We start from the raw sequence: 26,114 nt of genomic DNA, 5'->3' as shown, positions 1-26,114 counted from the left end.
ATCTGATCTACTGTTCTCCTGTTCCACTGTTCTACAGCTGTACCATTCTGCTGTTCTACTGATCTACTGTTCTCCTGTTCTTCTGTTCTACTGTTCTCCTATTCTACCGTTCTCCTGTTCTCCTATTCTACCGTTCTCCTGTTCTCCTGTTCTATCATTCTACTGATCTACTGTTCTCCTGTTCTATCTGTTCTGTTCTCCTGTTCTACCATTCTACTGTTCTACCGTTCTCCTGTTCTATCTGATCTACTGATCTACTGTTCTCCTGTTCTCCTGTTCCATCTGTTCTCCTGTTCTCTCTGACCTCATCAGATTACTGTGACTCAGTCGTTCATGTCAAAGCAGGATTTTACTGTTGGAGCTGGCTGAGCTTCATTTGAACTAATGATTCTTTTCATTCTGGATCAATCAGCTGATTATTTCCTCCATTAATCGATCGATCGATCGGTTATAAACTAAATGTTGATTCTGTGAGTGGAAACTGAACCACGCAGCCCTCCACAGGGACACAGTTCAGATACGTGTAGCTGTTTTTTGGGTGAACTCCCTGCGGTTCTTCGGTCCGGCTGAAGGTCGCAGGAACAAACTCTCCATCTTCTGCCTCTTTGATCTTTTATGAAGATTGATTTCGTCCTGCTGCTCTGTGAAGAGGCCGCCGCCTCCCAGTCCGGACGCTGACTTCGCGCCGCCTGGACTTTCATGTCGAGCTTTTCTTTGCTCTCAGAGGGATTCGCTGCTCCAGCGAGGGTCTCATAAATAAAGATGACAAGAACAGAAAGAGACAAAGTCTCAGTTCGGTTATTCAGAAAACAACACCAACAGCTGCCACATCCACCGAACTTCTGCAGACCCTGCTGATGGACACTTTGTCCCACAATGCATTGCACACAGGAGGAAGAGCGGCTGCTGTCAGCTGGGAAAGGAAAAGTGAATCCTGATTTGTTTGTTTCAAATGTTCGTCCTCAAACACTGAGCGGACGCCGTCTGAAGGCCGGTGACGGCGGCGTTGGTCCCTCGCTGGTCTGTGGTGCGTTCAAACACCTGCGCACAGTTCGAGATTTAGTGTAAGTGTTGAAATGACTGACTGCTGCATCCTGAACGCTGTTCAAAGTTTAACCACCGTGGGGAGAGACAGAAACTGTCCTAATCAGAGATGTGAGGCGTCATCTCCTGATCCTGGTGCTCAGGCTGCAGGATCAGGAAACGCTGCTGCTGTTCAGTTTGAGGACCGGCTGATCTCAGATCAGAGTTAGGCTGCAGTTAGTCTGGGTTCAGGCTCAGGTCTTCAGGCCGTAGGTGTAGCCGCGGTCCATTGGGCCATTCTTCAGGCCGCCGATTGGACGACACAGGCTGTCAACAAGTGGACAGACGGCCTCAGTGCAGAGAGACAACATGTTGACTGACTGACTGACTGACGCTGTTATTAAGACTGAAGAGCAGCAGCTCCTCACTCATTACAGCACACACACACACACACACAGACAGAGACACACAGAGACACACACACACACACACACAGACACACACACACAGAGACACACAGAGACACACACACACACACACAGACACACACAGACAGAGACACACAGAGACACACACACACAGAGACACACACACACAGAGACACACACACACACACAGAGACACACAGAGACACACACACACACACACACAGACACACACACACAGAGACACACACAGACACACACAGACAGAGACACACAGAGACACACACACACACACACAGACAGAGACACACACACACACACACAGAGACACACACACACAGAGACACACACACACTCACACACAAAGAGAGACACAGAGACACACACACAGACACACACAGACACACACAGTGAGACAGAGACACACTCACACAGATCTGTCTCTGTCTCAGGACATTCTTCTCAGACAGATTAAACTTTATTAATCTCACAATGGAGAAATTCAGTCTTACAGGAGCTGTTCAGAACACACGGTGGGGGGTGGGGGGGTGCAAACAGCGAATGGAGCAAATAAGAACAATAAGAACAATAAACCAACGATGAAGAGCGTGACGGTTGCAATGGGAGGAAGAGGAGCAGAGTGTGTGGGTGCAGGTACAGGTTTGTGTGTTATCTCCTCCTCCATCTCGCACATGTTGTGAAACCCACAAATTCTTTTCTCTCTCTTTCCTGAGCTCTGATTGGCTGCTGCAGTGATTGTGATCTGGAGAAAGTCGACGGGAATTAAAGAAACATTTGTCTCATAAAAAACGCCGACAGCGGCAGCAGTTAGAGCTCGACTCTATTCCTCCGAGTGAGAAGGAGGAAGTTTAACCTGAGAAATCTCACCTGACCGTCACAAGACTCCGGCCTCATGACGAGCGACACGTTCTTCATCACAGCGGCAAAAACACGAACAAAACTAACGTGTTTTAGAGTTCAAACAAAGAACGAAAGTAAAGAAAATCCCAAACAACATGAAAATAAAACCAGATTATTCGATCTGAAGCTTTTCACGGTTCACGAGGTGGCCCCCCTGTTCGTCATTAGACCGGACGAGTGTTAATAAAGCCTGAGCTGGGGGGTCAGAGGAGCTCGTTAGGATTATTGATGCTTCTTCTTGTCTGTGGGGATTCTCATTCATCCAGGTCAGGGGGGCAGCTGGACTTGCTTCAGGTTCTAGTAGATTCTTCTTCAGGTGTAACTGACAGGTGTGAAGTCTCAAGTGTTTGTCCTCATGCAGGATCAAAGACCTGCCCGGCGATTTGTGAGTCATTAATGGTGTTCATGGGTCGATGGGTGGGTTCTGGTGTGAATGGGCGGGTCTTTGGGGGGGGTCAGAGGACAGCATTGTCAGTGGCCCCCTCCTCTGTTCAGTGATGGTCCTTCCAGTTGGACATCGATGGCTTCTTCCCAGCCAGAATATGTACATGATTGTCCTCAAACAGGTTTCCTCAGTGTGCAGGTCTGTGCAGACACCACATAGCTCTGTTTGTGCCTGGGTGTTAGGCTGGTCCTCTTCTTCTTCTTCTTCTTCTTCTTCCTGTTCTTCTTCTTCTTCTTCTTCCTGTTCTTCTTCGTCTTCTTCTTCCTGTTCTTCTTCGTCTTTTCAGCATTTGCAGCAAAGAATTGTTCAATGTGGAACAACTCATGTTAACATGTGTGCAGCATGTAGGTGGTCAGAGGACACCCAAAATAGACTTCTGGGGGACCCCAACAAAAAGAGATGAGCCAGTCCAGAACCAGCCTAACCTTAACCCTGAGTCCTGAGAAAGGCAGGGCTCGTCGCCACGGAAACACATGATGGGTGTCTTTTTATCAGTGTAAAGAAGAACAGATGCATGATGCTCTAAAAGACGTGAACACAACGGCAAAACAGGTTAAATTTGATTTAATATTCAGTTAAATATTAAAATACATTTGTTAACTTTCAGAGTAGAAACAGCTGAAGTGATTCATCTCCACATCCTGCCACCGTGTGTGTGTGTGTGTGTGTGTGTGTGCGTGTGTGCGTGTGTGTGTTAAACCTTGACTAAAGGTCAAACACGTTTCCAGTCAGAAATCTTCCTCTGAGTCTGTTTCAGACGACATGAAACGTGCTTATGCTGTTTTTCTAACACGACAAGTCATTTACAGCGGCGGCCCCCAACCTTTTTATCACCGCGGACAGCTTTACCATGGCCCGGGAGGGGAGGGGCTTTGTTTATATTGGAAATATAATGAACGGAATTCCATCGGTACGACTTTATTAGCAGCTTTCTCGTCACATTGCGCCAACAACACTGTCTTTGAATCAGGGTGCTCGGTCTCCGAGTGGCGAAGCAGTTTAGAAGGCTTCATTAGAGAGACGGAAATTATTAATTATTTCTTGGCCCAGTAATTGATCCACGGACCGGTATTGGTCCGCGGACCGGGGGTTGGGGGAACACTGTTTTGCAGCTTGAACACCGAGCGCAGCTGATTAGCAGTAAACTCTGGAGCTCTTTGCTGATGGACGAAGTCACTGAATGCAACACATTTTAAGTCCTGAACTCGTCTCTGACGTGCTGTTATTTTACCCGCTCAGTGATTTGATTCAAGTCTTTTTATCTGAGTCGTTTTCACAGAAAACCATTTAAAAGAGCCGTAATATTTTTTTAACTCTTAAAAACTCTTTCATCCAAAACTGATTCAAACCTCTTCATATGTTTGAATCTGCTAATTATTAAAGTTCACAAATTTGGGTTTGGTGACGAAACAAGTAAGAAAGCCAAGCCGGCACTTCGCCGCGGCACAGTCACTTTAAAGAACACTTTTGTATTATGGGTTGCCAGGTTTGAACTCTTTCCCAACTCTACAGTGAACTAAACCCAGCTGATTAGTGACGAGCGGGTTAGCTAACGAGATTCAACATGTCGGTCGCACTGAGCTGGAAGGTGGATTTTCTCTGTTTTGATGGAGCCAGGCTAGCAGTTTCCCCCTGCTTCCAGTCTCTGTGCTAAGCTAGGCTAGCTATGAAGCTATGTGAGAGAGAGAGGGAGGTAGATGACCTGAAAACAAGTCAGTCTGACCCTGAAAGTTGGAACAGTTTGTCTAAACCAACACACGCACACACGCACGCACGCACACACACACACACACACACACACTCGCTATGTTCCAGCTGGAGGATTTGGAAACTTTCCATTTCTGACGAATAAAACAAACAATGACTGCAGCGCTAAAGATTTACATCTCCTTCTTTTCTTTTCTTTCTTTGCTGGCGCTCCTGCTGAGTCAGCGGGAACACGGAGGCAGAGGACGGACCGATCCAGTTTCTTCACGTCCGTCCTCTCGTTCATTTGTGGCTCGTCTCTCTGAGCTGTAGCAGGGTGGTGCGAGGATCGTCGACATGCATGTGCACGAGCCTCAGTTTAAACACCGTGAACACACACACAAACACACACACACACACACACACACACACACACACACACCGTCCTGCTGCCACAAACACTCACCACAGAACCAAATGAGGATTAATCCACCACTGGTGCTCTATTTCCTCCTGTTTGTCTGCAGTTTGTAGTTAGTTTTTAAAAATGAAAGTGAGGATTTGTTTTGTTTTTAGCGTCTTTTAAACTTTTCTAACATGGAGCTTCAACATGTGCTTAAAAATACCTTGATGGAAATATGACTCACAAAAGAAGAGTTAACTCAAGTTTCAGCATTTAGAATCAGCCCTCCTGACTCCTCCTGCAACCAAGACATTTGTTGCGTGATGAGTTTAACCCAGGAAGCACTGATGAGTCCCTGAATACGGACTTTTTCCTTATTGCCTTGGTAACACAGGATGGAGTTTTAGACTAGAACTGATTTTTTGAAGCACGAATGTCGGGTTAAAGGAGCTGTTGTGTCCTTCCAGTTCTCTCTGTGTGGTTAATCTGAGTTTATTCTACTTCTGTCACAGTTGATCTTCACCAGGAGAATGCACAGTATCAGATTGAAATGCAGCTTTTCTCTTTGTGGCGTTCTGATGTAGAAATTCTGACCGGAACTGTCCTGCAGAGCTGCTGAGAAACGATGTGAAGCCGCTCGTATGACGAAAGATTGCAAAAGCATTTCCACGTTACCTTTGGCCTTCGTAGGAAAGCAGGCACATGCTTCATTTCAGACACACACACACACACACACACACACACACGCACATGCACACACACACACACACACACACACACACTCCTTTCATGTGCAGTGTGCCATACAACAGCCAAGGACGTCGTCCAAGAAACCATCTAACAGATCAGACCTGTTCCTGAACAAACACTGTGTGTGTGTGTGTGTGTGTGTGTGTGTGTGTGTGTGTGTGTGTGTTTGTGTGTGTTGAACCTGAATCATGCTCTAGGTGTCTCTTTTCTTTCACACACATTAAAGCTCATTCTGTGCTGTATGATACCGTACACGGCACCTCACATGAACTCTGCATGTTTATCATTGATATCTGGTACTTATGTATCTGGAGCATCAGCAGAGGCTGTGACACACAGCTCACAGAGCAGATTAAAGCGCTTTAAAGGTCTTAGCACCCAATCACTCCCTCTCTGAGTCATAACTCAGTCAAATCTGAACACACAGACATGAAACACATATTTTCAGACTTACACTTTCAGAGGATCTGGTGTGTTGTTAATAAATCTCCATAAATCCACTGAGTAATCATAGAAAATGGTTGTTCATTATAACTGCAGAACTTGCCTGAGAATCTTCATGATTTAAGTTTTCTTCAGTATCACGGCGATGCAGTGATGGCTGTCTGTACGTCCATGAGTTCACTGCTAGTGGGAACAAAGTTGGCTTCTTTTAGTCGTGACCACCGTCGTTCTCTAACCTTAACCCCAGAGAGATTTATGTTTGTGATCAGTTTTTGATGTTGTCCTGCTGGTGAAAGACATGAGATCAGAAAACACTGTGTCATTCTGGAGGGCGCAGGTGGGATGAAGATGTAGTGGGAGGGTGGATGAGACAGGAAGCTGAAGAACAGGAGGGAAAAGAGGACGGAGGACAGAGAGAAATGAGTGGGATGAGAAACAAAGAAGAAAGAAAGAAAGAAACCAGTGGTTACTGGTGGTAACAGGAAGTCCACTTTAATACTGCAGGTCCCCAAATTCAGGGGGCAGCAAAACAAACTATTAGGAAGTCAGGCAATGATTGGCCTTTGTCATTATTGTGATGTTATTCTGCACACGGTACGAGTGTGCAGACAGCGGGCGTCTGCAGACAGCAGGGGTCTGCAGACAGCAGAGTCTTCAGACAGCAGGGGTCTGCAGACAGCAGGGGTCTGCAGACTGCAGGGGTCTGCAGACAGCAGGTCACAGTGGAGCTGAATGGAGTTTGTTACCTGGCTGAGAAGTTGGAGGTTTACAGCCTGCAGCTCTCTGTGGCTGCTGCTCCCTGCAAGTGACTGTTTTGTAGATGCATTTTAGATGAATGCCGATTATCGTGTTGACGCACCAATTCCCTTTCATGTGGGGAAATTGCACATGTCCAAACTAGAACTTGACACTGATATATTGATGAACATTGATATATGTGATTGATTGCGATTAAATCATCATATATATGTTTCTGCCACCCCTGAAAGTTGCATTTCTGCCGTCTGCTGGAAAGCCCTTTGCCTCTCTGGCATTTGTGAATTTTGTGTGAGACTAAGATGCCGAAAAACAGCCTCAAGAGGATCCAAATGAATTTGTGGAGATTCACAAATACATTAGCAGTGAAAAATGCTGCGTCGATGCAGAAATGATGATATACGAGTGGTAAATTAGAGGCACATATAGATAAAAATCACTCTATACTTTACAAGATATGTAACTTATGACACTGTTTTAACTTCATATTACAGCAGCAAAGGAGACAAGGTAATACTCAGAATACTCAAGTAAACATAAGTTGAACAAGGCAACAGTGGAGTTGACATTACTGAAATAGGAAATACTGATTTGCATCCATTAGGATCCACTGGTATTACACATGAGTGAATGAGTTTGTGTGTGTGTGTGTGTGTGTGTGTGTGTGTGTCTGTGTGTGTCTGCGTGTGTGTGTGGTCTACAGGGAGCAGCAGGAAGGAAGGACGATACGTATATATTTACATTAAACATCACAATCAGTGCGTCGATTATTATTATGAAAACAGAGAATGAGGATGTGTGAATGTGTGATGAAATTTACACCGTGTGTGTGTGTGTGTGTGTGTGTGTGTGTGTTAGTGTGTGTGTGTGTGTGTGTGTGTGTTAGTGTGTGTGTGTGTGTTTGTGTGTGTGTGTATGTCCAGATGTGGACCTCTTCCCCTGAGGCTCTGGCCAATGGGCTGCCCCCACAGTGAACCATCAGCCAATCATGATGAGACAGAGATCGGTGCAGCTGTGTTGTCTTTGTGACATCACAGTGGGGAGCCAGCCAATGGGAATGCAGCCAGAGAAACAAGTTCAGACCAAAGACATCATGAGTTTATGAAATAATTATCTCCTTTTTCATCCAGCTAATGTTTGATCTTGGGTGCTGCTGTGGGGGTGCTAGAAGTCATCTGTGTTATGTTGCTCGCTGTGTTTCTTGCCGAATGGGATCAGGTGGAGGAAAAACCTGCAGGACAGGTGAAAAAAGGCCTTTTATACGCTCGCTGATGTCACTGTGGAGGAGGAGTGAGGGAGTGTGTCTCACCTCCTCGTGTCAGCTGATTTCTTTTTTTCCATCCTGTGGAGCGTTTCAGAGGTTCTGCAGGAAGTCGCTCACTCCTACAAACGAGCCTGTAGGGTTTCATTCCACTCTGAGAACTTATTGATGTGTCAGATGTGTCCTGCAGCTGCTGTTAAACTCGTTTTTCTGTCAAATGCCCCCCCCCACACACACACACTTCCGCTTCTTCTTTAAATACTTCATGTAATGAGCTCTTATCTGGAAACATCACCTGTTTTCTCATACCTGACTGGATGTTTCCATGAAACCGACACTGATCCTCCTCTGGCTCACACCGGTATTCAGTAACCAGATTAACCAAAGTATGAAAACAGATACCAGTGGTGGAGTTACAAAGTACACTCATTCATGTACTGTTTTTAATACACTTTTGAATACTTGTACTTTTTCTTCACTGCATTTCTCTGACAGATGAAGTTTCCTTTGACATCAAAGTTTATCCGGTTTTAAGCCTCTTTTTCACACCAGGAACAGATTTTAATGATTAAATGTGATCATTCACGATATAAACCATACAGGCTAACATTAGGAGAAGATAAATGATCTTCTGAGGGCTGAACTCCAATACAGCTGACATAAATGAGACAGTAGCACTAGTGGCCATCAGAGGAACTGCAGCTGAACTCACTTCAGTTCTAACATCAATAATGTCTGTCTGTCTGTCTGTCTGTCTACTATCAGTGTGTCAGGGAATGAGCAACCAGCTGACGTTGTTGGGGACTCGTGATAATCACTATGACAACATGGTGAGGACGTACTCCAACTGCTCCGTGGTCCTGGAGAACCTGGAGATCACCTACGTCGGGGAGCACCAGGACCTGTCCTTCCTCCAGGTCTGTCTGTGTAGCTTCAGCTGGAATGTTTCTGTGGATCGATGGTTGATTATTTTGGTGCCAAATACACTTTAATTATTTCAGAAATCACCCGTCAGTTTTTAGATTGATCACCTTTGTCAGGAAGTGGGGACTTAGGGGAACTATGAGGGAACCCAGATGCAGACACAACGGGGACGTAGATTCAAAAATAAGTAAATTTATTAAACTCAGGGAACTATGACTAAAGACAAACGAGGGGAAAATGATTCACACAACAATGAAACAACACAGGAAATGACAACACATGAACACAAGACACAACGGAGCTCAGGACAAGACTAAGAACAACTTTCAAAATAAAATAAAGAACGGAAAACGCTCCCGAAGGAGGAAGAAACAAACGGCTATGAAAGATCTAAGAACTACACTAACAAAATAACAGAAACAAAAGATCACTCCTGAAACACGGAGGAAAAATGGCACTATGAAGAGTAACAAACGAAAGAGGATACTACTATAAATACTACTACTATAAACTGAAAATCGGCTATCAAGCGGTAACCAAACAACAAAACTAGACTATGGAAAATACAATAAAAGGAAAACTCACAGGGGACATGAACACTGACAAACCAAAGGATTACAAAGACATGAAGCGAGACACGGACATGACACAGAAATCACAACGACAAACACTCACTATGGAGGCTATGGCAATGACTATGGCTATAGAAACGCAGACAGCAAGATAGCACAGACAACGACCCAACAAAGACGGGGCGAAGACACAGACTTATATACACAAGGAGGGATCACTAATGACACACAGGTGGAAACAATCAGACAATCACAGGGACGGAAAACACAGGAAGTAACCCAAAGACACATAACATGAACCTTCAAAATAAAACAGGATGTGACAAAAACCAGGCAAAGACAACACACAAGGGGAAACTTCGCAAAAAACTGTGCACAGCACGGGTCATGACAACCTTCTTTCCAGGCAGCAGTTGCCGAACACTTAGTCGTCTTTTTTTCTGTCAGAGGGACATTTTCCTCCTGCGGCGCTGCAGCTGTGAGCAGGAAGCTTTTTCAAAACTCTCCTTGTGTTGCATTCGGGGACGCTCTGACATCTGTGAACTGATGGTCATCTGCCAAACAGGATCGCCTTGAGAGGCTCTGTTGGCAGAAAAATCAAACCCAGAAGATTAGAATGAGCAAACACTGACGCTGTGAGAAGAATCATGAGGGTTTTTGTCAAAGTAGCTGTTAAGCAGGTCAGAGCGTCCTTCATCACATCAGCAGAGGGAGTTCAAGAAGGACCCTCATCACAGCTACATGTGCAGGAAACTTTAATGTCACTGAGCTGTAAACTGTGTGTAGTGTCAAAGTGACTCAGTGCTGACAGCGATGAATTATCCCTCAGCAACAAATTTCAAAGAACTGCCTAAAATCAATCTACAATCATCTCATTTGTTTTAAAATGAAGCATCATAACGCTTGTTTTTTCAACAGCCTTTTCTTACTGAACAAATCTGAACGAAATCTTCTTCTCTTCCTTCAGTCCATCCAGGAAGTCGGCGGCTACGTTCTGATCGCCATGAACGAGGCCGCAAACATCCCATTGGTCAATCTGAGGCTGATCCGAGGCCAGAACCTCTATGAGGGCCAGTTCGCCCTGCTGGTGATGTCGAACTACATCAGGAACCACTCGTCTGCAACTCTCAACTACACCAGCGGGCTGAAACAGCTGCAGCTCAGCAGTCTGACGGGTACACACACACACACACACACACACACACACACACACACACACACACACACACACACAAAATAAAAAAATATGAAACACTCACGGACATGAGGCATCACGCTCAGGGCCAGAGAGTGCAAAGTTCTGGGAATGTTACGTTTTCCCAGCAAGTAGACCGATCCAGTTGGTGCTTCAGGGGGCCTGAGAGTTCATCCTGGGCCGAGTCTGCCTGCCTGGAGAGCACAAGTAAATCCAGTATGAGCAGTGGTTTGAGGGGACAGAGGAGTGGCTGCGACTGACTGTCACTTTAAAGCAACAGCGATTAATTGTGCCGTGTGGCATCTTGTTTTGTTTTAGTCTGCTGCTGCCTGTCGTGGTCTCTGTCAGAGAGATAACAGGGCTCGATGTGGCTCGATGTGTTGTAAAGAAATTAAAGTGCTCTTATTATAAGAGCGCTTCATCTTTGAAGAATATTAAAACTAGACTTGGATGAATGACTGTGGGTGTGTTGGCTTTTAATATTGTTCAAATGCAACCATTTAAATTTGACTTCCTTGTTGACGAGAGCTGCTGTGGACCTTCGGTATTTTTTGTACCCTTATTTTTCATGAAACTATTTAGCGCTCATTGTTCTCTGCTTCATTTCATTTTACAAGCTGCCGAGGAGTGTCGGTGATGTTGCCTCACTCATTGTGCTGGCAGCGGGCCGGGCGGGTGGAGTCAGCGCACCGTTTAAAAATCCTCTGTCAACACCAGATTGCGCTCTGGCAGCAGGAAATAGACCGCACCCACACGAGTTTTGGCCAATGACGTCGTTGATTTACTGCGGACGCATCCTGAAAGCTGTCAGGCTGATATCCAGCTGCATTAACTGGATTAAAGTCAGCTCCTCGTTGTGTTGTAGCTTTGCGTTTGAAGCTGATGGAGGATGTGTAGAAACTCAAATTGTGACTTTGATGATGTGTGATGTCATTTGGTTCAGTTAAGAAATATTGATGGATCTTCACACACAATAGTTCCTCCTGTACATTTATTCCTTCATGCCTTCATTTAACATGTATTTCAATTTCCTTCGTCTTGCACTATTTTTAGGTGCGTAATAAAAATCTTTTAGCAGGCTCAATAGCATGTTGGTAAAGCTAATGCTAGAAAAAATGCTCGGCTAACATCAACCAAGAAAGTAAAAAATCCCACTTATCTCCAACAACAACTCATCCACTGAAACGAACTGCAGGGGTGACGTAGTTTTCTCCACTCTAAGTCACTCTCTTACCCAGACACGGTACCGACACTACACCAGCTCCAACAACACGCTACATGTGTCCTCAATGCTAATATTCCAGTTTCTCACCTACAAAACCAAATACCGACCACATGCCTGCAGATTCTGAGGCGTGCACGACCAGTGTGACAACAGCGGTACCTTATCGAGGTCATTTACAACCACACATCCTCTTCCTGCCGGTCCAAAGTGTGCTTTGTTGATGTGCAACACACACCAAGACAGAAAGACTCAGACTTAAATTCTCTCTGGATCGTAACTCCATGTCTTAAGACCTGAACTCAGTGACTCGGACCTGGACCCTCATGGAACCCTCATGGAATTCACTGACTCGACTCGATGAATTATTTCTTGAACTCCTGTCGTTATGTGTCTCCATCATCTTCTCCTCACAGAGATCCTGAAAGGAGGAGTAAAGATGACCCACAATCCCTTGCTGTGTAACACTGACACCATCCAGTGGTGGGACATCCTGGACAGAGGCAGCAATCCCAGCATGCTTTTCAAGATGGACACCTTCACACGTGCATGTATGTAGAAAAGTGATGGTTCACTCATTGATGAGGCTCTGATCTGCTCAGTTTTAATGAATATTGATGTGTGTGTGTTCCAGGTCAGAAGTGTGACCCGGGGTGTGTTAACGGTTCGTGTTGGGCAGCAGGACCGGATCACTGCCAGAGATGTAAACACACACCTTTGTCTCATCGTCTCTCTGCTCCACCTGTCCTGTCCACCTGTCTTCACCTTTTATCTTCCTTTTCTCCTGTTTCATCTTCTTTGTCTTCCTTTCCTTCCCTCTGGCTCTCATCTGTTCTAACTTTACTTTCATTTACTGGCACGAGGCAACGCAAGAGCCACTAAATATCAAACTATATATCAAAACGTGCGGCTCGATCGGGAATGGTGTGCTATGACTTTTATAGCTCGTTCATCAATAATTCGCAAAGCTATTCGCAAAAAACTGCGAAGAATTTCCCATAAGAAATGAATGGGACATTTCCTCAAATTTCAGCCTTTCTCAATTGTCCGCTGCTTCGCCATACTTTCTCCTAGAGACTTCATTCAAACTTTAAAACGTAGATAATTTTGTCGGCTCAAAATGAACCTCAGCACATTTTTTGATATCTCTTACGGTTTTCGAGCTATGACCATCTGAAGACCATAAAGTTTCTCAAAAAAATGCTCAGAATTTCTCCCCCTAGAGTGGATGACATCATCACTTAGAGTGAAAGAGCCAGTGAGAAATCGCCTGAATTTTTTTTCTAAAATTGCTGTAAAATCCAAACGGTGAATAGGAGACACATCATTTTTGGATCTTTTTGTAGACAAACCTTTCTTCTCTCGTCAAAGTTCAATTTTAAAGGTTTAGCCCCCACCAAATTTAAATGAAGAGGGATCTTGCACCAGCTGCCCCGCTCTGCTGCTCCATTTAAACCCATACAATCTCCTGTTTTCTGAGTCGCAGCCTGCCGGAGTGTGTCTTTTTAAATCGACCATTTAGTCATTTTTCGAAAGAATATCTGGACATAAAACACACGTACATCTGGCCCAGACTTCTCTGCATCTCACAGTGTAATCGGTTTTTTGATAGCAGCTACGGTTTTGTCACAATCACAAGTTGTTCGGAAGAAACCGACAGCGAAAAAGTAGCTGTTCAGGAACAGGTAAAAAGTGGGAGAGATAGAGAGGTAATTATCAGCAGGTGGGGCAGAATTGATTCAGTTCATAAGACCAGCAGCCCCCTCACGCCGCTGTAAAAATTTCGGCGGTGCTGGAATTGTCTAGTTAAATTTAACAGCCTGTTATGATTTTCTTAAGAGAAACTGGACCAAAATGCTGAACTCAGACAGGGAGGCAGGACTGAGAGTTAAACCACGTGTTAATGAATGTTCACAGTGTACGACAGAAGAGCTCAGATGAACAGGCAGACAGACAGTTTGAACCTGAGGCACATAAAAGACACGAGTCAGGATTCCTGGCTAGCAAACTGAAACTAAAACACAATACGAAGCAGCAACGGGAGTCTCAGTTGCTACCACGAGGACTACAGAGGATTACTGGAGCCAGTTCTTAAATACTGCGGCAGCAGGTGGGTCTGGATTGCATGATTAGCAGCAGTTGTGATCCGGAGGAGGCGGGGCAAGCAGAGTGAGCAGACCTGCCAGCCACGCCCTGCAGTAGCTCTCTCTCTCACACACACACACACACACACACACACACACACACTCACAGACAGACAGACAGGGGACACAGGGGAAGGGACACCTACGAACTGCCGATCACAACATACTCTGCCTTCACATTCTACCAGGTTGTGACACTTTCATTTGCTTCCTGTCTGTCACACTTCTTGTGATCAATATATCATTAAACATAGAGGTGAAGAAGTCTGGAACAGTTTGAAATATTAAACCATCAAATCAAGTTTAATGTCTTCAAGATTCAGTAAATAAAAAAACCCTGATGGTGAATATCATTCTTCATTTTTGACCTTTTGCCTTTGACAAATAAACATTAGTGTCATTGAAGTTAAACTGTCTCTGTGTGTCTCTGTCAGTCACCAGGTTGCAGTGTGCGGAGCAGTGCAGCAGGAGGTGTCGGGGTCCGAAACCCATCGACTGCTGTAACGAACACTGTGCTGCAGGCTGCACTGGACCCCGAGCCACCGACTGCCTGGTCAGTGTCTGCACGTGTGTGTGTGTGTGTGTGTGTCAGTCCTGTAGTCCAGTACAGCTCAACCACTTCATCCTGACACAGTGCTGGGCCCTGAAAGGTGTCCTGGTTCTTAGTGGCCACAAATGTCTGGGAATTACCTGTGTCTTAGTCCCACAGGAAGTCCCTTATCAAACTCATGTCAGGTCCATTCAAAATAGGCAAGTCCTGTATGAAGGCGGGTAAGAACCAATGTAGTCCCATCATTTGATCTAATTCAGACCAAATTAAGGTTCACTGTCTTCTCACTTAGTCATGAATTCTGCCCTCTTTTCCTTTAAAAATTAATTTCCCAGCTGACAGTAAATGTCTGTTTTGCTTCACTCCTTATCTTCTGTCCTTCCTCATATCAAGCTACATTCACACACATTAAAGACACTGTGTTTCTTTTTGTCTCTCTGCTTCTTCTCCAGGCCTGCAGGGATTTTAACGATGACGGGACTTGTAAAGATACTTGTCCTCCGCCAACAGTCTATGACCCCAAAACCCACCAGGTGGTCAACAACCCAAAGGCCAAGTTCACCTTCGGGGCGACCTGCGTCAAGTCCTGCCCACGTATGGACTTTAAAACCTCAGAGATCTGACATCAGCCCAGTTATTCATTGTAAACAGATAAATGTAACTAATCCCATCATCAGGTCCTGCTAGTGACCCCTACAGGCTGCAGTGATTACTACAGCTGCAGAATTTGTGACAGTTAAACGGAAACTTTGTCATATTTGTGTTTCCAGGTGTCGGGAAGTTCTACTGCATGTGTTTTAAAGCAACATAAAGCCGTTAGTGTCTCGAAAGAGCTGTGTGAAGTCTGATCTATGTCCTCAAGTGATGTCACTCGAGTCATCATAGACTGAAGACGACAAGTTTGAAGCTGAAACAAATCTGTTGGTGTTGATTTAGAAAGAAGTGAGCTGAGTAGATCTCTGTAGCTGCTGCTCAGCTCTGCTTCAGGTCACGGCTCAGTGGTCCAGTTGCATTGTGGGAAATGTAGGTACCAGGTTTTGATGAGCAAGATTAGTATGTGCAATAAAATATGTCTCTGATTCTGCTGCATCGATTTTTAGTGTATTAGACAAAGTTGTCGGGGTGCAATGATAAATCAGCACTTTTCAAACTTTAGGTACAAATTAATACAATCCTGCTTTGTTTTTGATTGCACGTAGACAACTACGTGGTGACAGGTGGATCGTGTGTCCGCACCTGCAGCGCTGGAATGTACGAGGTGGAGGAGAACGGAGTCCAGCGCTGCAAAGCCTGTGATGGAGCCTGTCCTAAAGGTAGAGACAGACTGAGACAGAGACAGACCTGAATACTAAACACATGACCTGACAGAGTCCTCCTGTTCCTCCAGTCTGTGATGGAGTCGGGGTTGGTGCTCTGATCAAGACCATGGCCATCAACGCCTCCAACATCGAGTCCTTTGGGAACTGCACCAAGATTAACGGGGACGTCTCCCTCATTGAGACCTCTTTTACTGGGTGAGATGCTCTTCACTGCCTCGCTGTGTGAGCTCCTCACAGCTTCAGAAAATGACATTTTCTGGTGTCGAGATCTTTGTGAACTGTTTTCACTGAAGTTACTACTGAGACCAGGTCTACCTGCATGAACTGTTGATGGTGCTTGAACTTCTGCCTGCAGCTGCTTCAGCTTGATGTCTGAAAAATAACTTTTAACTTCCTGATGTGCAGTGAAGGAAAGTTTTGTGACATCAACACTTGAACTAATAGTTTCTTTTCATTGGCTCTTCCAGGGATGCACATTATAAAATCCCACCCATGGACCCAGCTAAACTGGAGTACTTCAGAACAGTGAAGGAAATCACAGGTAGGTCAAAGGTCATCAGTGCTTCTCGGGTGCGTTCCGTTTGTGTTCCCTCGGCAACACGTCCTGATCACTGCAATTCTAGACATTGTGTGCTATTCCATCAGCTGCGTTCAGAAGCGTCCCAGTGTTCTTCAATCTCCTCAGAGCAGACTGAGCAAGACAGGAAGTCAGACACAGGTTTCGAGAATCAGCATGTTCTTACTCCTGATTGTACATCAATAAACACAACTGAAACAGACAGCTAAAGAAACCATTTCACTACGTAGCCTACAGAAGGCCTTCACATATTGATGGTTGATCTCCTTTAACAGCAGGTACAGTCATTGTGTGTGTGTGTGCGTGTGTGCGTGCGTGCGTGCGTGCGTGTGTGTGCGTGTGTGTCCTCCAGGTTTCTTGCTGATCCAGTCCTGGCCGGAGAATCTGACCTCTCTGTCGGTGTTTGAGAACCTGGAGATCATCAGAGGAAGAACAACACGGGCGTGAGTCACTGGATGAGAACTCTGTTAGTGAGTGACCTCAGTGGTCGGCACGATGCTCAGATTAACAGTGAGGTTTGGAAACATTAACTGGAATATGTGAGATTTGATAATTATATTTCTCAGGCATTTGATGGCTGGATTTGCTTGAATCGTTGCTTGAATCGTTAGGGTAACACCACGGCTCATGTGACCCTAAAGACTCACGTGATAGCCGGGCGGGTTGGTGTCTTCTAGAACCACAAGCAAGTCCAGCTGCCTTTGGAAGCACTTAGAAGTTGACAGTGAACGTTACATGACTTTGTTCCACATATCCAAACTGACCGTAAACCAGGACAGATTGATCGTCCCTTCTGCTGATGTCATCATCAACTCCTCCTCAAACCAGAAACAGCTCTTTGTTTGGACTTGAATTCTAAATATTCTTCATAAATTAATTCGTATATTAAATATTTGCCCTGCAGTGAGCACAGTTTGGCGGTGGTGAGGGCGAAGCACCTCCGCTGGCTGGGTCTGCGCTCTCTGAAGGAGGTAAGCGCTGGCCGGGTGTTGTTGAAGGACAACCCTCAGCTGTGCTACACCCAGTCCAAGCAGTGGACCCGCCTCTTCAGATCCGGCGACCAGACCATCACCATGCGCAACAACGCCCCCCCTGATGTCTGCGGTCAGTTCCTGCGTGTGTGCCGGAGTCATCACCGCCATCGCAACTCAGTGAAGCGAATGAAACGAGAAAATCTTCCTGTCTCCCCCACACAGAACAACAGAATCGAACCTGCGACACAGAGTGTACAGAGGAGGGCTGCTGGGGTCCAGGTCCCACCGTGTGTGTCTCCTGTCGGCATTTCAACCGCAGGGGGCGCTGTGTGCCGCTCTGTAACCTGCTGCAGGGGTGAGACAGAGCTTTGAACCTCTGCAGTCCAGATTCTCCCGGCTGGGACTTGAACCACGCTCACATTAGAACTTGTTGTTTGTCAGATTCGGTTGTTGGTGACTCTTTGGCGGTTTTCTATCGATGTGGAGATTTTTACTGATGCACACACACAATGCATTGTGCTTTGAATGCTTTTATGTTTTTAAAATCTTCATCTGCAAAGTAACTCGTAACTAAAACTGTCAGGTAAAGTTAAATTATCCTGTAAATTTTCTAAATAGTTGTCGGTGCCTTCGTTTACCTCAATTGCAGAGAGAAGCAGGATTCTTTTGACAGTGTACCTCGAATGTTTCTGACTCTCTGATCGATGATTATTTTGTCCTCTGTGGGCTTCCGTCCTGACTGCTGATGTTTCTCTTTGTGTGTTTTCCTGCAGTGAGCCCAGAGAGGTGGAGGTGAACGGCAGCTGTGTGGAGTGTCACCCTGAGTGTCTGCTGAAGACCGGGATCCCGACCTGCCACGGACCGGTCAGTCCAGTCCTTCACTTCTATTGTACAAATATTGATATGTGCAGTATTGAATGGTTTAAGACTGTCAAAGCAATTTTTAGAATTTTTTTTCCATGAAAAAATTCCCTTCATTCCTTCAAATGTCTTGGATTTAACTTTACACCTTTGCGTTCATCTAGTATGTGTGGCTGTTTGATATGCAAATAATCCCACCTCCAGCTCCACCCAACCAAAATTAAATTGAATAAAATAAAATAGCTAACTACTGAGTGCTTTGCAGTGATCAATAAAGCATCATGATAATTACTGAGTCATGAAAAAGTCCAACAAAAATAAAAACAAGGACAAAGTTGACCAAATCTGACCAGATCTGCTTGAGCCGTGCTCTGAAAATTCTCCGGTATCAGGCTTCAGGGCCTTTAATCGTTCACAACTGGACCTCGTCAGTTTGAGTTGGAATCCTTGGTTCCTTGGTTTCGGGGGTTGGCCTCACTCAGAGGGTAAATACTTGAACCTAACACCATTTCATTGGACTAGAGCTGTCCTATCTAGTCTGGTGCGCATGAACTGATGAAGCCTGCTCGGATGAGAGACGAAACGTCTTCCGAGACAAACTGACGAGGTCCAGTTGAGAACGATTGAAGGCCCTGAAGCTTACAATGACCTGGATGAATGAGAATTCTCCGATATCGGCTTTAAGATCCGACCAAATGGTGCATAAATTACTTCTGAACAACTTCCTGCCTCCATCCCTCCTCCGCCCCCACCTGCAGGGTCCAGACCAGTGTTCCCAGTGTGCCCAGTTTAAAGACGGCCCTCACTGCGTGTCCCACTGCCCCCACGGTGTGCTGGGAGACGGAGACACGCTGATCTGGAAATACCCCGACAGGACGGGCCAGTGCCAGTCCTGCCACCAGAACTGCACCCAGGGGTGAGACGCATGCTGCTGATTGGTCAATCAGAGCTGACTGACGTCTCTGATGTTCAGGAAATGAAGTAAATGTGGCTCATGCTTGATGGAAGGTGTTCTGTGTCTCTGTGTCTGCAGGTGTTCAGGTCCTGGACTATCCGGATGCACTGGGTAAAACCACATGTTTGTGTGTGTGAGTGTGTGTGTTTGTGTTTTCCTCTCATCCTCGTATGTTTATGAGGCAGATTGATGACATCATGTCTTTCCCTCGGCTTTGTGTGCAGTAACACCACCTGTAAAGTTTGCCTGAGGTTCTGTCTGAGCCCACAGTAAGAGCCCCATTCTAAAGGGATGCTAGTGTACAAATTAGGATGGGAGTCAACAGAAATTCCATTCTCCTGCCCTAGCACATATTTAAATGAAGCTATGTGTGAATTATAGCAGTTGATGGGCAGTTTGTGTAATTTCTACCTCAGCATGCTAAATGGGAGCTAACAGAAAGTCTAGCCTACCATGCTAAATTTGAATAAAAGCCTATATTAGCATGCCAACACTGCACATGAGTCGACAGGGACTCTACCTTTGCATATTAAACAGAAAATCGAAGCCAATAGAAATTTTACATTTGAATTGGAAAAGAGTGTCATTTCAGTTTCACTAGTCTGAGTATGATGATGAAGTTTAGATTGGGGATAATGGTCATTGTACTGGAGCATGGCATAGCATGCTAGAATTGAATAGATGTATACGGAAACTCTAACTTCATGTGCCAAATTTAATGAACAACTATGGTGACAAAAGCAAATATCTGTGAAATGATTCTCACTCGTCCCTCAGAATAATTTAAAACACAATCTGTGCGTCCTCACAGTGCTGCCACCCACTCCACGATGGCAGTGGCCGTGGTTGGTGGGCTCTTGATTGTCGTCATTGTGTCGTTGGTTGTCTTTGTGTTGCTACGGCGACGACAAATCAGGAGAAAGAGGACCCTGCGCCGCCTGCTGCAGGAGAGAGAGGTGGGAGTGGTCATTTCATTCATGAAACGTATATTCAGTGACGACTCTTCTTCAAATAATGAAGACGAGCAGTCGACCAGATAAAACCAAGACTAAATCTAAAAATAACTAACAAAATTAAAACTATAGCGGACACAAAAATACTAAAATCTTGTATACTTGTAATGTTATTAGAGGATTCAAATAAAGTTTTTATCATGTGTGTGTTGCAGCTGGTGGAGCCGTTGACTCCGAGCGGTGAAGCTCCGAACCAGGCACTGCTGAGGATCCTGAAGGAAACAGAGTTGAAGAAAATCAGGGTGCTCGGCTCTGGAGCCTTTGGGACGGTCTTCAAGGTGAGTTTTTAGATCCTCCTGCAAAATATCACTTCACACCAGTTTTATTGAAGCCACTCTGTGGAGAGGTTTCAGCCATGTTCGCGGCTGTAGGGAATGACTGTTGGTCCACTTTAGTTCAGACTGAGATGTCTCCATGACAACTAGATCGATTGCTCCCCAGAAGATGAATCTTACTGACTCTCCTGATCCTCTGACTTTTCATGTAGCGCCATCGTTCCCATCAGCCTCAAGCTGCACTTCATAGTACTAGTTTGTGCATTTTAGCGTGCTAGCAAACTAAGATGGTGAACATATTAAAAGTTATATCTGCTAGACATCATCATCATCATCAGCAGCAGCATGTTAGCTTAATCTTTGAGAGCGAATTAGCTTCCTGATGTTAGCATTTATCTCAAAGCTCTGCAGCTTCACACAGCTAGCATTTCAGAACAAACACTAACAAACATCCATCCATTATCTATACACCGCTGAATCCTTTGCAGGGTCATGGGGGGGCTGGAGCCTATCCCAGCCATCTCTCGGGCGAAGGCAGGGGACACCGTGGGCAGGTCGCCAGCCTACCACAGGGCTACATATACAGACAAACAACCATGCACACCGCTCATTCACACCTAAGGACAATTTAGAGTTATCAATTAGCATGTTTTTGGACTGTGGGAGGAAGCCGGAGAACCCGCTGAAAACCCACTCTGCACAGGGAGAACATGCAAACTCCACACAGAAAGATCCCAGGCGGGATCGAACCGGAGATCTTCTAGCTGTGAGGCGATGCTGCTAACCACCGAGCCATTTGAAACCAATTTATGATCATTTAACTTGTTGGGTCCTTTTTTAACCTCTTTTGTTTTGTTTTTTTACACATTAAAGTTATTGAAGTTGGTCTGTATTGAATGTATGAATGTTATTAGGGTCTGTGGATCCCTGAAGGAGAGAACGTGAGAATCCCAGTGGCCATCAAAGTTCTCCGAGAGGCCACATCACCTAAAGCCAACAAAGAAATCCTGGATGTAAGACTTCTTCTTCTTCTGTGCTTCTTCTCTTTCAACTCCTCCTTCCTCCCAGAGTCATCACAAGAGCAAATTTGGTATTTATGTGTGTGTGTGTGTGTGTGTGTGTGTGTAGGAGGCCTATGTGATGGCGAGTGTGGATCACCCTCATGTGTGTCGTCTGCTGGGGATCTGCCTGACGTCGTCGGTCCAGCTGGTGACTCAGCTGATGCAGTACGGCTGTTTGCTGGACTACGTCCGGCACCACAGGGACCACGTTGGAGCTCAGTGGCTGCTGAACTGGTGTGTCCAGATCGCCAAGGTGAGCCCAGATAAACTGGTTCTGTCACAAAGTCTGATTGTAAATCATCTAAGCAGATCTTCTACAAACCAGCAACCCCGTGTTCGTGAGCTCATGTCTCGGCTTACATTCATTAAAAAAGAAAATCTGTGCCTGAGGCATCGGCTCCGGCTGCAGCTCACTCTAAGCCTGCAGAGGCCCATTAGCCTGAACTCAGCAGGAAACAGTGTTGGTGTGTTGTTGCTGTGTTAATCTATCAAGCATCTGTTTTAAGTCTCATTTGGATCTTAAAGTGTTGGGAAAATCACAGACAAGGTCGTGAGCTCAGTGTAAAGTCTGCACGTTGTTCTGCAGCATTAAGCTGCCGGTTTACTCCGTCAGACAGTCGAAGAGCTTCAGGAACAAAAGAAGAGGAAGAAGAAATTTATTTGCATGGCTCTGTTCTGCACATGGCTGCAAAGAGCTTTAATAACAAACACGAGATGCAGTAATAAAATTATACCGTACGGTTTAAAAGGTGTGATTTCATCTGACGTTTAAAAGAAAATACAGAAGCAGTTTAGACCACATGACAGCGAATCCAAGGTCCAAATCTGGACCAGAACTGTGAGCAGAGCTACTTACGGAGCTGTAAAGTCTCTTCTTGCTCTTTAAAGTCGTTCAGCAGTAAATCAGTGATGTGACTGACATGCAGCTCATCGCTCTGGACGACATTTAAACCTCTGTGAATTCCCAGGATCTGGTCTGTGATGGACTTGAACGTTACCCAGAGATCGGAACGTTAAAATCATCTGACAAACCTTCAAACTCAGAGATCTGTGACTCAAACTGTCCACCTGCAGGGGATGAACTACCTGGAGGAGCGTCACCTGGTGCATCGAGACCTGGCGGCGAGGAACGTCCTGGTGAAAACTCCTAACCACGTCAAGATCACTGACTTCGGCCTGGCCAAGCTGCTGACGGCTGATGAGAAGGAATACCACGCTGATGGAGGAAAGGTGCGTTTGTTATTCTGAGCGCCGTAAATCCGCCATGGTTCTTCTAAGTATTCAAAAATAAAAGTCTTAGTGGTTCTAAATCAAGTTGAGGTTCAACTTTCGTCGTCCCCAGAAGTCAGTTTATGTTTGTCCCTCTCTGCTCTCTGTAGGTTCCCATTAAGTGGATGGCGTTGGAGTCGATCCTCCAGTGGACGTACACGCATCAGAGTGACGTCTGGAGCTACGGTGAGTCAACCTCCGGCTCTCCAGCCTGCACAGGGCCCCCAGGTCACTCTTGACTTACGAAATCAATGTTGGAAATGGTCATAAATAAGTAAGCTAGTCTCAACACATGTTGACATCAAGATGAGACCAACAATTATTTTTAATTTCCCCGCTAACAGCCTGCTGGTCGACAGCAGCAACCACAAACAGCAGCTGGTTCAGAGATTCAGGACTTCACACGTGGGCCACGTGGAATTCAAGGCTGCTACCGTTTATATTAGCTTGTTTGTTTAGTTTTGGTCCAGATTTAGCTCCAAACTAATTACCCGTTTAGTCCCGTCTAATACATCTCTGTCTGAATGATTAAATGCTTCATTAAAATATTCAAACAGACAACTTTTTACCAGTGGAAAAGAATCTTTCAGCTTCAGCCTTTAAACAACGTCCCCCCTCATAACAGTTGGCCGACCTGTGAGTGAGTCAGTTTTAGCAGTGGATGGTCTGTGGTCTGCAGGAGTGACGGTGTGGGAGCTGATGACGTTTGGCTCCAAACCGTACGATGGCATCCCAGCCAGTGAGATCGCCTCGGTGCTGGAGAGAGGAGACCGGCTTCCCCAGCCCCCCATCTGCACCATCGACGTCTACATGATCATGGTCAAATGTGAGAGCCGAGGACACAACACGACAAGAATCAAGAACCTGCACTCATGCTAGCAGCTCTCAGTGTTTAGACTGGTGCTTTGAGCTAAATGCTAACATGCTGATAGTTTGCAGGTTTTACCGTCACTGTCTTTTACTACTAATTAGCACAAAACACAAAGTATAGCTGAGAATGGGGGGGGGGGGGGGTTGTTTCAGTCTGAAAGTGTCAATTAACCAACGTCACCACCCTACTTTCCAACATACACCTGGACAATAAAGACACCTGGACACTGACAGACACCTGGACACTGACAGACACCTGGACAATAAAGACACCTGGACACTAACAGACACCTGGACACTGACAGACACATGGACAATAAAGACACCTGGACAATAACAGACACCTGGACACTAACAGACACCTGGACACTGACAGACACCTGGACAATAACAGACACCTGGACAATAAAGACACCTGGACACTAACGGACACCTGGACAATAAAGACACCTGGACACTGACAGACACATGGACAATAAAGACACCTGGACACTAACAGACACCTGGACACTGACAGACACATGGACAATAAAGACACCTGGACAATAACAGACACCTGGACACTAACAGACACCTGGACACTGACAGACACCTGGACAATAACAGACACCTGGACAATAAAGACACCTGGACACTAACGGACACCTGGACAATAAAGACACCTGGACACTGACAGACACATGGACAATAAAGACACCTGGACACTAACAGACACCTGGACACTAACAGACACCTGGACAATAAAGACACCTGGACACTAACGGACACCTGGACACTAACGGACACCTGGACAATAAAGACACCTGGACACTGACAGACACCTGGACACTAACGGACACCTGGACAATAAAGACACCTGGACACTAACAGACACCTGGACAATAAAGACACCTGGACACTGACAGACACCTGGACACTAACGGACACCTGGACACTAACAGACACCTGGACAATAAAGACACCTGGGCACTAACAGACACCTGGACAATAACAGACACCTGGACAATAAAGACACCTGGACACTAACAGACACCTGGACAATAACAGACACCTGGACACTAACAGACACCTGGACAATAAGAGACACTTGAACACTAACAACCACCTGAACGATAACAGACACCTGGACACTAGCATACACCTGGGAGTCCAACTGAGGAAATTATTTCCTCTATCTCTCTGTCTCTGTCTCTCTGTCTGTCTCTGTCTCTGTCTCTCTCTCTCTCTGTCTGTCTCTCTCTGTCTGTCTCTCTCTAGGTTGGATGATCGACCCGTCCAGTCGTCCCAGGTTCAGAGAGCTGATAGCAGAGTTCTCAAAAATGGCCAGAGATCCATCCAGATACCTGGTCGTACAGGTACACTGAGTGTGTGTGTGAAAGAGAGACGTCTTCCGTCACAGTACATGGTTGATTACTTGGGTCTTATCTTGGTCGTTTAGTCCGTCACTTCTATCAGTAATAATAACAGTGTACTCACCAAGTGAACAGCTGAGGTCTGAGAACAGGGGGACATCTGGAGGTCAGTCAGTTTTTGCTGAGTCACTCCTTGTGGTGACGTGTTAATAATATGTGGAGCCTTTTGGCTGCACGTTTGAATGTTGCATCGTTTCTTACAACTAACAAAAAAATCTGCCACAGTTTTAAGGTCAAACCTGAATAATGTGATTTTAGTGTTGCTAATTAACCCAACAGTAATATTTAGAAAAAAATGGTCCTAAAACTGGTTCCAAAGAGTCCAGAATCCAGTATTGGTGCTGCAGTATATTGACCCAATAAGCGTTTTTCCTTCTCAAACGCATCAAAGAGTGAACTTGGTCTGATCTGATCTGCCTCCTGTCGCAGGGTGACCTTCCCAGTCCAACAGACAGCAGGTTTTACTCTCGCCTGCTGAGCTCAGACGACATGGAGGACGTGGTCGATGCCGATGAATACCTGCTGCCTTACAAAGGACTGGGTAGCCATGACAACCGTCCCTGCAATGCCACGGTACCGTGTCCCCTGACGCCTGCAGTAACTGATTTGTTTTGGCCTCGTGTTGTTTCTGTGTGCGTCTTAATTTGTGTTGCTGAGCGAGACGTCGGAAATAGTGAATAAAAGGAAAAGAAGAAATTTTAAAGCTTGAGAAGTAAACAGTGACCATCTGACAGACTCAACATACATCTTACGGACTTCTTCTTTGTGTGTCACGTTGGCAGGTCAAACTTTCAGTGTGTAGAGATG

At 45.6% G+C, this 26,114-nt stretch overlaps 1 protein-coding gene across 2 annotated transcripts in view; it reads left to right on the top strand.

Moving 5' to 3' along the window:
* Positions 1-26,114, top strand: part of LOC121623614 (melanoma receptor tyrosine-protein kinase-like) — a 39,090-nt gene that overhangs the window by 10,256 nt on the left and 2,720 nt on the right. For both annotated transcript variants that reach the window (XM_041960956.1, XM_041960957.1), the window contains exons 2-25: positions 8,880-9,031; positions 10,578-10,785; positions 12,444-12,578; positions 12,662-12,730; positions 14,606-14,724; positions 15,174-15,315; positions 15,921-16,034; positions 16,109-16,235; positions 16,508-16,581; positions 16,970-17,060; positions 17,522-17,721; positions 17,814-17,946; positions 18,365-18,455; positions 19,211-19,368; positions 19,486-19,518; positions 20,219-20,363; positions 20,576-20,698; positions 21,610-21,708; positions 21,824-22,009; positions 22,831-22,986; positions 23,136-23,211; positions 23,705-23,851; positions 25,153-25,250; positions 25,737-25,880. In XM_041960956.1, the coding sequence (XP_041816890.1) occupies positions 8,880-9,031; positions 10,578-10,785; positions 12,444-12,578; positions 12,662-12,730; positions 14,606-14,724; positions 15,174-15,315; positions 15,921-16,034; positions 16,109-16,235; positions 16,508-16,581; positions 16,970-17,060; positions 17,522-17,721; positions 17,814-17,946; positions 18,365-18,455; positions 19,211-19,368; positions 19,486-19,518; positions 20,219-20,363; positions 20,576-20,698; positions 21,610-21,708; positions 21,824-22,009; positions 22,831-22,986; positions 23,136-23,211; positions 23,705-23,851; positions 25,153-25,250; positions 25,737-25,880 (3,020 nt within the window). The remainder of the gene's footprint in view (positions 1-8,879; positions 9,032-10,577; positions 10,786-12,443; positions 12,579-12,661; positions 12,731-14,605; positions 14,725-15,173; positions 15,316-15,920; positions 16,035-16,108; positions 16,236-16,507; positions 16,582-16,969; positions 17,061-17,521; positions 17,722-17,813; positions 17,947-18,364; positions 18,456-19,210; positions 19,369-19,485; positions 19,519-20,218; positions 20,364-20,575; positions 20,699-21,609; positions 21,709-21,823; positions 22,010-22,830; positions 22,987-23,135; positions 23,212-23,704; positions 23,852-25,152; positions 25,251-25,736; positions 25,881-26,114) is intronic.

The sequence above is a fragment of the Chelmon rostratus genome, chromosome 20 (assembly GCF_017976325.1).
Source record: "Chelmon rostratus isolate fCheRos1 chromosome 20, fCheRos1.pri, whole genome shotgun sequence".
In the NCBI taxonomy this organism is placed as follows: domain Eukaryota; kingdom Metazoa; phylum Chordata; class Actinopteri; order Chaetodontiformes; family Chaetodontidae; genus Chelmon; species Chelmon rostratus.
Note: the sequence above shows the minus strand (reverse complement) of the source record. Positions and strands in the feature narration are given on the sequence as shown.